General features: G+C 30.1%; 1 protein-coding gene across 6 annotated transcripts in view; it reads left to right on the forward strand.

Annotated features, from left to right (window-relative positions):
- Window positions 1-8,894, forward strand: part of LOC134725433 (protein FAM13B-like) — a 78,219-nt gene extending 69,325 nt beyond the window's left edge. For all 6 annotated transcript variants that reach the window (XM_063589240.1, XM_063589242.1, XM_063589241.1 and 3 more), the window contains 3 exons: window positions 3,355-3,456; window positions 3,899-3,953; window positions 4,454-8,894. In XM_063589240.1, coding sequence (XP_063445310.1) covers window positions 3,355-3,456; window positions 3,899-3,953; window positions 4,454-4,522 — 226 coding nt within the window. In that variant the 3' untranslated portion in view covers window positions 4,523-8,894. The remainder of the gene's footprint in view (window positions 1-3,354; window positions 3,457-3,898; window positions 3,954-4,453) is intronic.
- Window positions 8,895-13,079: the final 4,185 nt, after the last annotated feature.

The raw sequence follows: 13,079 nt of genomic DNA on the forward strand, positions 1-13,079 counted from the left end.
GGGAATATTAAGCTTCTCAATGATCAAAATTGGTGTTTGTCAAACTGCTATGTAACCAGTGTAATTTTTCTGACAAAACGGTTGGTTCAAAATTTTTGAATTTTTTATATTTTTGTTAAAGGGTCAAAGTAAATACTTTGACAAAATTTTATGAAAATTAAACGAGCCAAATTAATTTTAGTGAAAGTGTTGGGTACCACCTTAATCCACGAAAAATTGGCAACCAAGAAAAAAATTGAATCTACAGTACCACAAAACACAGATCAAGTTTGAATTTTGGAGGCATCACTGTAACCCTTCTACAGTTACACTGTGTCTAAACCACACCGGCAGAATTTGATCGGACTCGATGGTATCTAACGTCCGGCACAATGACGGAACATCAATAGACAGAAGAAAGATAGGTTTCTCCTTATTTTCTTTTTTTTTTTAATGATATCGAAGAATATATATACATATACAACTATTTTCTAATGTGAGATGCAAAATTTTCTACAACCGTTCTATATTAACGGAGAAATAAGTCAAAATGCATGTCAAAATGACGAATTGAGTGAACCTTGCCTCGAAATTGTTTAATTTCTCTTTAAATTGTTCACATTGTACGGAAAGAAAGGTACAGGAAGATAGATATTGACACGGAGATTGCAAATTTAGTTATTATGAGCATCTCGATAATTGTAACTCTGTGTATGGAACGAAAGAAATGGGTCATGTCAAAATGGAACTGGCCGGTTTTGTCAATGTATACAACCCGGTTTCGTCATAGATTTCAAAATGCATTACATTATAATTGATTATTTAACTTCAGCGTTCAAAAGGAGTTTTGTGGGTCGTTCGAAAACAAGTTCGTTCACCGGACAGCGGCTTATTATTTATATGAGTCTCAGATTCAAATAAATAATAAGCAAATTCCTACTCTTATAGAACTGAAATATTTTAATTTTACTTTGCATTCCGAACTTTTTTAACAGCATATTGAGATTAAAGCTCTTTAAATATGCGTTTTCTATATGAGTTTAATATGGGAAAATATGTTGAACATGTTTAAACTTGAAATTAAAGTTTACGGTCTTAAAAATCGAAACACACAATTGATATGTGATTTTCTCGCACAAAAGAATGGACATCTTTATAAGTAATCTAATCATTCCATGTATGTAATCTTTTCTACCATCGTTAACAATAAATCTTCTTAAGGATAAACGTTGATGATAAGACAAATGTATATGCATGCATAATCGACATAGAATGTAGGATTACAACTACCATGAATTAAAATAAAATTTATTTATCACTAATTGTAACTATACTGCTATGTACAAATTAGTATAATAGTCTCAGGTCATCGATAAAATTCAATAATAATTATTTTGTTAACATTATTAAAAAAACCGAGTCTGTACTGTCGCCATTGTGTTATGATGATCGTACACTGACGTTGGTCAATATATTTTGACAATATATACGGATAGACGGATTCAGTTTATTTCAAAGTGGGCGTATTTCGAACAACTTGTACATACCGCCGAGCGTTGCGAGTCGAACAATATTTTGATTATTTTTTGCTTTACAAAATCGTTAAATACAGGAATCAATACAGTTTTGGCAACCGAAGGTGGGGTCGGGGCGTACAACCTATACGTCATCTAGATTCGCCACTCATCTTATAAAGTGTATACCGAATTAAAATATTGTAAGAAATGAGAAAACAGGGACACCCGGGAAATCGGATTATGTGAGTTGGATTATGTTTATTATAATAAATGCCGAATATCAAGTTCTTTTTATCGATTTCTATACATTTTTCTCAAATATATATAAAAGTTATATAGGAAAATGATAAGGCAGACAAATATACAAATAAATCGACTTGGCCGATATCCTAATAAAACTTATTGACCTTTAATTCGATTTTTTTTTCATTTCTTTGCGTTTTTACACGCCCATCCCAATTTTGACAGGACGTATTATTGTATACACCCGTCTGTTTGTCCGTCCTTCCATCCGTCCGTTCCTCCATCTATCAGTCATTCGGTCCGTCCGTCTGTCCGTCTAGCTATCCGTCTATCTTTCTGTCCAGCGTAAACATGTCGCACCGTAACTTGAGAACAGCTTATCTAGTTTTCATGAAACTTAACAAAGTTATTTCTTGAAATGGTCAAACGATTTGTAAACCTTTTAGCGAAAATCAAATTAAATCTTTTTGAGTTACAGAACTTTGTAAGTAAAACAGGAGTGTGTTTTTTTTTAACATGTCGCGCCATATCTCAAAATGATTAATCATTATTGCATCAAACTTTACACACTTCTTAGTAATATAAATCTTAACTTCTGCATACTTTAAGGTGATGTTTTAAATTTTGTTTTTTAAGCGTTAATTAGGTTTTCTTTGTAAAAAAAAAAAGGGGGGGTCACATACTGCGATGTATCTCAAAACCTATATAAAAAAAATATCATAATGTTAATGTTAAAAAAATAATTAGATATCAGTTTTTGCTATTGAGTACTTATATTCCATTTAAAATTAGTTTGAAGATCAGTGAAATAACGGATACGACTTTCATTAGGAAAATGTGTAGTACTATAATTACCTATGTAAATAAATGTAAACACGCCAAGTTTACTTTATAATACATATATATTTAAATTCTTTCGAAAGACAATGTTCAGATCCGTGTTAACGTTGCTTTTCATAAATTGTTGGTTTTAAAAAAATATAAAAAACCGGGTGATATATATAGACGAAACCGGGTGTTGTGTAGTAAACAACAATGACGAAACTGGTGTATTTTTATTTGACATGACCCATTTCATTCGTTCCATACACACAAATACAAGTATTAGGATGCTCATAATGACTAGTTTTGCAATCTCTGTGTCAGTATCTATCTTCCCGTACCTTTCTTTCCGTACAATGTGAACAATTTAAAGAGAAATTAAACAATTGCGAGGCAAGGCTCACTCAATTCGTCATTTTGACATGCATTTTGACTTATTTCTCCGTTAATATAGAACGGTTGCAGAAAATATTGCATCTCACAATAGAAAATAGTTGTATATGTATATATATTCTTCGATATCATTAAAAAATTAAGAATATAAGGAGAAACCTATCTTTCTTCTGTCTATTGATGTTCCGTCATTGTGCCGGACGTTAGATACCATCGAGTCTGATCAAATTCTGCCGGTGTGGTTTAGACACAGTGAGTTATGCCTGTTTACAAATGGAAAAAAATCGCTGAAATTTTCATTTCCGTTCCTAACTTAAGTTGGTCTCAACCAAATGTTTTGAAAGTTATACACAATGCTTATTACAACTCCTTAATAATTAATATTTCATATGTTTTGAAGGTCACAACTGCAAGATGAATTATTCAACTCTAAATCAGAAAAGAAGAGATTAAGAAGACTTCTTAGAAATTTTGAGGAAGATTTTATACTGAGGACGGGGAGGTATGTTATACTTTGAATTTCTTTCAATTTTACATGTCCTAGATCTTTTTGTTATGATTTGTTTTTAAATAGAATTTCATCTTACAAAATAGGAGAAGATTGAAGGAAATTTTGATTCTCTCAAATTATTATATTATAAGCAATGGGCAAAGTTAATAGAAACTAGCACTTGTTCTGTATAACTGCTTGTGGAATGTTAGAAGAGGATTGCATCTTTTACCTAGTTTATTTAGAACGTACATTTATATTCAGTTTTAGCTGGTTTATTTGGTAAAATGTAATGGATCAAATTTGATTGAATAGTTCCTTGTATATTTATCTCTTTGTATTACCCCTCTAAAGTAAACCCAGAATGTCCCTTCAAACACATTAAAAAAATATTATTACACTAATGAAATTTCATGAAAAGATTTTGATTTGACTGAGGTCTTTTCTGTTGTAGAAAAGTACAGAGAGATGATAGAGAACCTCTACAAACAGAATATCATGAATATAAAGTAAGTTGTCAACTACATCGGTTATTAAGATAAAGTACATATATCTTTTAAATAAGAATCATTACAATTTAGAAATACTTCTTGATGGACAAGTATTTTTGCAAAAGATGCATATTTTGTTAAGTCCAGTTAAATTTATGTTTGCCTGTGATTATTGTCAGAAAACATGTCAGATTTCTTCATAATTCACTGACTTTAGCAACTTTTAGGGACAGTCTATGGTAAAAGGTTTTATATAAATGAATAACTCGAGCCTTCATGAATTTTTCAATACTTTGACAAAGGCTACATCATGATGAAGAAATAGTTGCCAAAGCAAAATATATATATATATACTCTGTTTCCCATGTTTTCACTGAGAAACAGACTTTTTTTTCATTTTTTGTAGTAATACGTAGATTTTGGAGGTTAAATTAGGAATATTTTCATATTGACATTACATCATTCACTTGATACATTATAAAAATAATAACATGTGTATTTGATTTTTTTTTCTTCAGCAAATCAAAGCCAAATTAAAACTGCTGGATGCACTCATATCAAAATACCAACCCTCATCAGATTTATAGCATTACCTTCAACACTCAATGTTGTAGGCTTAATGGCATTAATGTTCCGGGTACAGGTGACACAAATCTGTTATGGACGATTTAACACAAAGGATACAAATCATATATTGGAAACTTTGATAACGAGATTCTCATTGACCAAAGTCGTTTGTAAAACGTGTACTCGTCTTGTTAACTCAGTGTTAGAAGTATTAGATCAGATCAACGTTGGAAACATTTGTAAATGCTAGTGACACTAGAAATATTAGTACGGATCATCTTTGGAAACATTTGTAAATGCTAGTGACACATTAATATCAGATCTCTTGGAATAGTGCTTATTTTGATATCAAAGATATTGACAGACATCAGAATATTCAGCATTGCTTTGAAAGATAGAGGAGGAAGTTTATTTTAACGAGATATTTGTATGAGTCAGCAAATTGTTTTACACTGAGCTGTGATATTGTAATAGTTAAAAGAAATAAACTTGTAGGCATAGTAATTTGTTCAGGCAATATCTAATCTTTGAATCCATATCTATGTTAACATTTTTATTCATATGTAAAATGGTATATTTTTATCATTAGATTTGTAGCACAATTAAGGAATTGGAGAAAATAGATTCTTGTATTTTTATGCCAAAAATATTTTTGAAATGTGGCTATTTTTATGGAGTTTTGTTTTATTTTAACTTTGCGAAAGTCTGTATATCTGCAGTGATTGTTTACTATGTCGTTTTACTTTCATTTCAAACATTAAATAAAAACTCTGAGAAAAAAATGTTTCAGTAAATTATGTAGCCTGTATTTGATGGAATCAAGAATGTTGGTGAATTTATCTGAGATTGAAAGAATCTTTATGTAAGGTTGTTAATGTGTGTTTATGTAATATGAAAAATGTAATGGTGCTTTATGTCTGACAGATGAATATGTACCACACACCCACTTTATCATACCTAGTACATCTACAAAATTTTATTTTAATAAGGTTATATGTTAGGAATTAAGACCATAGTAGGGAATTTTTTTATTTGTTCCATTTGGCCAAAAATAAGTAAACCAGGGAAAATTATTTAATGAGAATATCTTTCATCTGTATTAATAATCAACCACTAAAAAAAATTGTTGTATCCTTATAGATGCAAATTTTCTTGACTGATGAACTTCAAAATTTAAAAAAAAAAAATAATAATAATTGATTGGGTGTTCTCCCTTAAAAAAAAACCTTTTTTCAAGTCCTTGATACTATTTAAAAAGATGATGATTAAGAGATGCTGTTTTTGATTGGTTATTTGAAGACAAATGTGATTGGGCACAAATATAACTGTGTGATATGAATTTGTTACATGAAGGCTGTGATTGTTTTGTTGTAGGCAGCTAAGAACTGTGTATAATCTGTATTTAATCAACTGTCAACTACATATAAGAGTAAGATTTTAGTTTGTAGTTTACAGTTTATATAAGCTTTAATATTCATGTATTATAGCCAAACAAAGATGCAGTTTGTGCCAAAAAACTAGCCCATAGCCTATGGACTCTGAATATTTGCTTGAGCTAATGGAAAGAAATTTTTTCGAAAACTTACAATATAAAAGTGATTTCTTGAAAACAGATCTCAGGCTGGTACATATGGAGGTTTTTGGCACAGACTGAGAATGTTCTAATTGGGTACCGACATGAAAGCACTTCTTACATTGCACAACTAAAGGGAACAAATATTAGTGAAGACAACAGAATTCTGTGTCTCTGTAACTTGTAAGGTTGTTTTATTTGTTTTGATGTTATTTTCTTTTGTAAATGAATTTGAATGTGTGAGATGGGATTTCAGATCAAGAGAAAGAGAGTTATCTGAATATGATGGGAGGATTTATAAACTGTTAGTCAAATATTTGTTTATGTCGCAACAAAAAGGTTTATAACCTTTCAAACAACTGACAGTTTTTAAATATTTATTTAATAAATAGTATGACTTGACCTACGGTCATTTTCTGAAATGCATATACAATTAAAATTAAATTGAATTCCATTTGAAATTATTACTTGTACACAAGAAAAAAAATAATAATAGCAAAACATCATAATGCAAACTTGACATCGAAAATGTAAGAAGAAGTGCCATTTTAATTGTCTTTAGTGTATTGTGCCATGAACCACACAACAATGAAATCTTATGATATTTTTACAGCAGTTGAGTGTCCCATATTATTTTTTTAAACTTTGGTTGGTATTATTTAGTGATGGTGTAAGAAAACCATGAATTTAAAAATAAATTCTAGCAAATAAAGTGTGATAAAACTGTATAATAGTTGGTTTGATGTCCAATACTGCTGTGAAAATGTTTATAAGATTTCTGTTATAAGGGATCAAGGGATCAAGTAATATTGGGAATAGAGGAACAAAGAATGAATGCAGGTATATATATATCTTATTTGTCATTTTCATGTAAAAATCATGTGTGTAGACCATTTCTATTTAAAGCATATACGTTTCATTCCAAAACTGATGAGGTAAACAATTTCAGAAAAGGTTTTAAAAGATAAAGTGTATTTTGTATTTCAGTATTTTATTTCACATCCGTCCATATTCTTGCTATGTTTTTAATTTCCTTACTGTGTGTTCACTATGTTTTGAAAACCATTCATTCTTTATTATTTGAAGAAAAAAAAACTTTTCACCTAATAAATGTTTAACATTTTGAAAAGATTTTTTATTTCATTATTTTCTTTTCATCAATAGTGCTTTTTGACAAGTCCAAGCTTTTTTTCCCATACAACAATTTTCATAAATCAGAAAATCATCCAGATGGTTGAGGCAAAAAGCAGGGTATTTAAATCAGGTTTTATTTGACAAACATAATCCATGTGTGATGCATTCTTCATGGAAATTTTTCATACATGTGTTAAACAAATTTTACCATAAACTTAGCATAAGAGATTAAGATATGAAATTGCTTCTCAAAGACCTGTTCTGTTGTGAAACGAAAATCAAAGAACAGGTTTCCATAAATTTTTTAGTTACATGCAAAATTAATCCGCTTTCACATTGCAATGCACAGTATTTTAATGTGTGAGGTCATTGTTTGTGGTGGTCATCATGGAATATTTTACCATGGCTTTATTGGTTTTGATGTAACAGCATGCCATTTAATAATATGAAAAATTATCATATATTGTAAATTTAAGTGCTCAACAGATCATTGTCAAACAGGAAAACTTTTCACTTAATTAATCCAATGAATTTGTCATATCAGTGTTCTTTTTTCAATTCAATAAATGTAATGTTAAAAAAGAAATGTTCAATATTCATGGTTTCAAATTTCTCTGATTATCTTGGATTAGATGTAAAGTAGAGAAAGAAAGGAGTAGTTGGTATGTTCACAAATTACCTGCTTAGTAGCCATGGAGTATTTGTAAACTCATGTAGATTGTATGTCATGTATTGAATTATTTTGATTAGATGAAGAAAAAGAAACATTGAGTTATAGTAGACTAATACAAAGGGTAACTTATTATTAAATGAGAGAAGGGTAGTAATGCCTTGGTTCATAGGTAGAAAGGTTATTCATTTTATTATTTCATTTTAAAGGCTAAACCCCATTAAAGTTATTGCACTAGTTCATTATCATTCAGAGTTTGTTGGTATGTAGTCAGTCATCAGTTGTCATGAACTATTTTTATTATTGTTGATATCAAATATATATGATACATATTTGTATATATTTAGTTTTTTGTTTTATTTATTTATAAAATTAGGGCATATGAGCAACATATGTTAAAGCATATATTTTGTATTCAATTTTTATCATGAAACTGTTGTTGAATGCGGTTTTCAAAGTTGATGATTTTTATTTAAACACTAAATAGCACAATGTGTTTTTCTCACAACGATTATGTTAGGAACAGCGTCAACCAGAGATTGTTGTCTAGAGGAGAAAGAATCCACTTTTGTTATTTTAATTCTTGGGACATACAAGTTGTCAGATAGAATAAAATTTTCAGCAAACTTCTTTCTGATCATTTGCAAAATACATTGGGATTTTTGTTTTAAGTTAGATAAGTCTTGAAAGCTTCTTGGATACTCTTCATTTTATGTATGTTTTGGATTCATAGACTTGTTAAGACTTATGGCTTTACATATAGGTTTTGTATTTGTTATCAACAATATTTTGTACCAGAAAACAGTATATCATTCCTTTTTGTCTTCAGAATAGGGCAAACAGTACCACATTGTAGAACAGTCTTTCTAGTTTGTATATTTGTTACAGTGCTAGTTTTGTAATGATAGCTTTACTTGTTTTAAATGTTAATTTGTTCTTCACATTGAAAAAAAATATTTTCATAAAGTTTTATGCAAAATATGCTGTAATAATAAATTGTTGCTAAAAATGTTAAGATTGTTATTTGCCATAGTCCAAAAACAATTCACCTACATTATTTAATGACCCAAAGTGTTGATTGGAATATAGAAATAATATAATCTCTACCTCCCTGCAGTAAACGTTTGCATAAGTGGAGCATCTTTAAAGCTGTGAAAAATTATAAATACACATTGAATTAGGAAACCTTCAATCTGATGCCTCACGAACAGTGAAAGCATTTCTCTTTGGATATGAAAAAAACTCTTAAAAACATCTCTCTTTGGGATCCATTCCATGCAAAATTTTTGCCCCCATCTAACATTTCTACATTTTCTGTGTACATCAGTCATAAATTTCCATTTTTTCATCCCATTAAACCTGCCTCTTGTTTTAATTGTAAAATTCTTGTCTTCATATGCATGAAATATATGCTACTGGATGTTAAGCAAGCAACAATCAATCAATATTTAATACAACTATGAGGAGTTTGTTAATGAAGGCATTTTTAAAATGAAATAACTCCAATACTGCTTAGGAGAAAGACTTCATATTTGGTCAGAAGCTCAACAGTGATGATTATAAAGTGTGAGCAAGATCTGTCGGACACATAGTTCCTGTTTTCTGATACTATGAATTACATGTTGGTGTATGCCTAGCACAACAACTTGTGCATTTTTGTTCAAGACTGATTCAATGATGAGTCTGATTCATGTAAATCTAGTTATTTGTTTAGATGGAGTTGTGGATATAAAATACCTACCCCTATGTTTTCCTACATTTTACGCTAGCCAAGGGTATAACCCTGTTCACTCTTCAAAGGGGTGTAACCAAAACATGGCTAGCAATAATGGTTAATTGCTATATGTTTATCCTAAAAATAGGTTTGAACTTATAAATAAATGAAGAAGAAAATGACATTGAGTAGGAAAGATTAACATATTTGTTACAAAAACAGGGTATTGCCTATATGCAATAGTTGCAGACTTGCCAACCGTTATATATCTGCTATTAAAGTGCCAAAAAATTGCTTATTGTGCTCTGTTATTAGTGATGTCAGACTGGAGCATTCCAATCAACAATAACAGTTGAACATGTTGCTTGTTTCAACAGAGCCTACTAAAATGACGGTAGGATAAAAAAAAAATGATTTTAAGAAAAAATCTATATTGACACTTTTATATTTTAGGACTATAGTTTTGAACTGTTGGGAAATGTTATAATAAATAAATGATTTCAGTGGGGGGAAAATTAATTGTGGTAAGATCTTTCCTCATTTTTAAGCATTTGTTTAATATGTGATTAAGTGATTATACGAAAATCCATTGGTGGCCTCAGGCTGTTTTCTGCACTTTTAGTCTGGTTGTTGTCTCTGACACATTCCCCATTTCCATTCTCATTTTCACAGTATGTTACAAAATAATAATAAATGAGACTTCAAGTTGATATCAATAGTTATCAAAGGTACCAGGATTATAATTTAGTACGCCAGATGCGCGTTCAGTATACAAAAGACTCGTCAGTGACGCTCATATCGAAATATTTATAAAGCCAAACAAGTACAAAGTTGAAGAGCATTGAGGATCCGAAATTCCCAAAAGTTGTGCCAAATACGGCTAAGGTAATCTATGCCTGGGATAAGTAAATCCTTAGTTTTTTTGTCGAGCCTTCGACTTTAGTCCAAAAAGCGAGACTAAGCGATCCTACATTCCGTCGGCGTCGGCGTCGTCGGCGGCGTCAACAAATATTCACTCTGTGGTTAAAGTTTTTGAAATTTTAATAACTTTCTTAAACCATACTGGATTTCTACCAAACTTTGACAGAAGCTTGTTTATGATCATAAGATAGTATCCAGAAGTAAATTTTGTAAAAATAAAATTCCATTTTTTCTGTATTTTACTATAAATGGACTTAGTTTTTTCTGCGGGGAAACAAAACATTCACTCTGTGGTTAAAGTTTTTAGAATTTTAATAACTTTCTCCAACTATCCTGGGTTTGTACCAAACTTGGACAGAAGCTTGTTTATGATCATAAGATAATATCCAGAAGTAAATTTTGTAAATAAATAAATTCTTTTTTTCATATTTTACTTTTAAATGGACTTAGTTTTTCTGCGGGGAACCATTACATTCACTCTGTGGTTGAAGTTTTTAAAATTTTAATAACTTTCTTAAACTATCCTGGGTTTGTACCAAACTTGGACAGAAGCTTATTTATGATCATAAGATTGTATCCAGATTTAAAGTTTGTTAAAAGATTACTTCGTTTTTTTCTGTAATTTACTTTAAAATGGACTTAGATTTTCTTACAATCATAAAATAGTAACAAGAGGAATATTTTTATTGATTTTTTTCCTCATTGTTGTTGAGGCTGCGATTTACAGCAAAAATAGGCGAGACACTGGGTTCCGCGGAACCCTTACAAATTTTTAAAAAATTCAAGGTTTTGAAAACAGGAAATTTATAAAAATGACCATACTTGATATTCATGTCAACACCGAAGTGTTGACTACTGGGCAGGTGACTTCCGGTTGTGGTTAATGGTGGTGGAAGTGTGAATTTGTACAGAGACAGAAAATTTTATATTCTAGTGTTATAAGTGTTACATATATACATTTTAGTGTGTCCATATTTGTCCAACATATAACTGGATATTATCCTCAAGTTTCAACTCATCAAGTTATCAACATCTGGCTGAAAACACAATTTTTCACATTTTCTGGACTCTTCGGCATGGCGCCATAGTCCGCCATATTGGAAAAAAAATAATGTTTTCTGATTAAACTTAAATTCTATTTACAAAGTGACAGTTTCTACATAAGTTCATCTACATATAAATTTATAAATAAATAAAATTGATTAAATATATACATGTATACTTTTATATTAAATATATAAAATTTAAACTTTAAGTTGATAGGTTGAAGTTCATCTGACTTATCCTAAACTATACATATTAACTCCATTCATGTCATTAGTCAAAATAAAAACACAGATTAGTAATTTATTGAATGATGAGGCAAAATTGAAACCTGATTCACGGAATCCAGACATATATATCATAACAGACAGCAAAGGAAGATATTTAAAGCCTATAATTCCAGGAAGACTCGTACCCTGTGTACATATATTCTATCAAAAGGGTGCTAACATTCATTCAAATATAGTACAGTCTGCAATAAGAAATATAAAACAAGTACAAAAACCTATAGTGTTTATTTGGTTCGGTACATGTGAACTGTCCAAGAAATCTGGTAGATTCTCCAATATTATTGAACATCCTTACCAAGTAACAGAACAAATACTTGCTGATTACAGGGTTATTAAAAACCAGATATTACAAGAAAATAATACCGCCTCCATTGTATTTCTTGAGTGCCCATATTTTTCTATATTTCGCTGGAATCTGTTCCAAGGCAAGCAATATACTACATGCGAAAGTTCAAGATACAGAGAGATTGACAGTCAATTAAAGCTATCCGTTGATTACTTTAATCAACAACTACATTATATCAATAGAGACAATAGAGTGCCTCATATATCACAAGATCAGATTATATCCTCCAAGAAAAAGAGGCAAAAGAATACCAAATATAAAGCAAACTTCAATCTACTGTACGACGGAATTCATCCTTAACGTCCAATTTCTCGTCTATGGTTACATCGTCTTATGAAATACGCAAGACTGTTGATCAGTGAGTGAATAAGGGAAGCCCTGTTCACTTCTGTCTCAGTCTCAGTCTACATACCAGTGAGCTGCATTGTATGAACATTTACTCATCACGTGTGTTTAAATTTTAAATTAACATTTTATCTTCTAAAAAAATAATTAAAAAGTAAATACAAATCTGTTTTATAAATAGTGCATAAACATTTTAATCTTCTGTACATCCACTATAAATACACAGTATAACTTAAAAGAATATTATATATTATAAACTACAAAAGTAGCATTATTCTTTAAGTCATTTTATTATATTTAATATTTTTTTTTGTTAATTTTTTTTTTTATAAAAGTTGCATTATTCCATAAGTCATTTTATATTTTTTTAAAGTATTACTTTTTAATAAGATCAATAATATTTCCCTTGGTTTCCTGTAATATCAGTATCAGCAAACTATAGTCCAGAAATAAGTTAGAATAACTTCAATATAAACATATTGACATTGTATGAATAAAGGATAGCAAAAACTTTGTATGGTTGGATAGAATACCCAAGTC

Source organism: Mytilus trossulus, chromosome 7, assembly GCF_036588685.1.
Source record: "Mytilus trossulus isolate FHL-02 chromosome 7, PNRI_Mtr1.1.1.hap1, whole genome shotgun sequence".
Classification (NCBI taxonomy): domain Eukaryota; kingdom Metazoa; phylum Mollusca; class Bivalvia; order Mytilida; family Mytilidae; genus Mytilus; species Mytilus trossulus.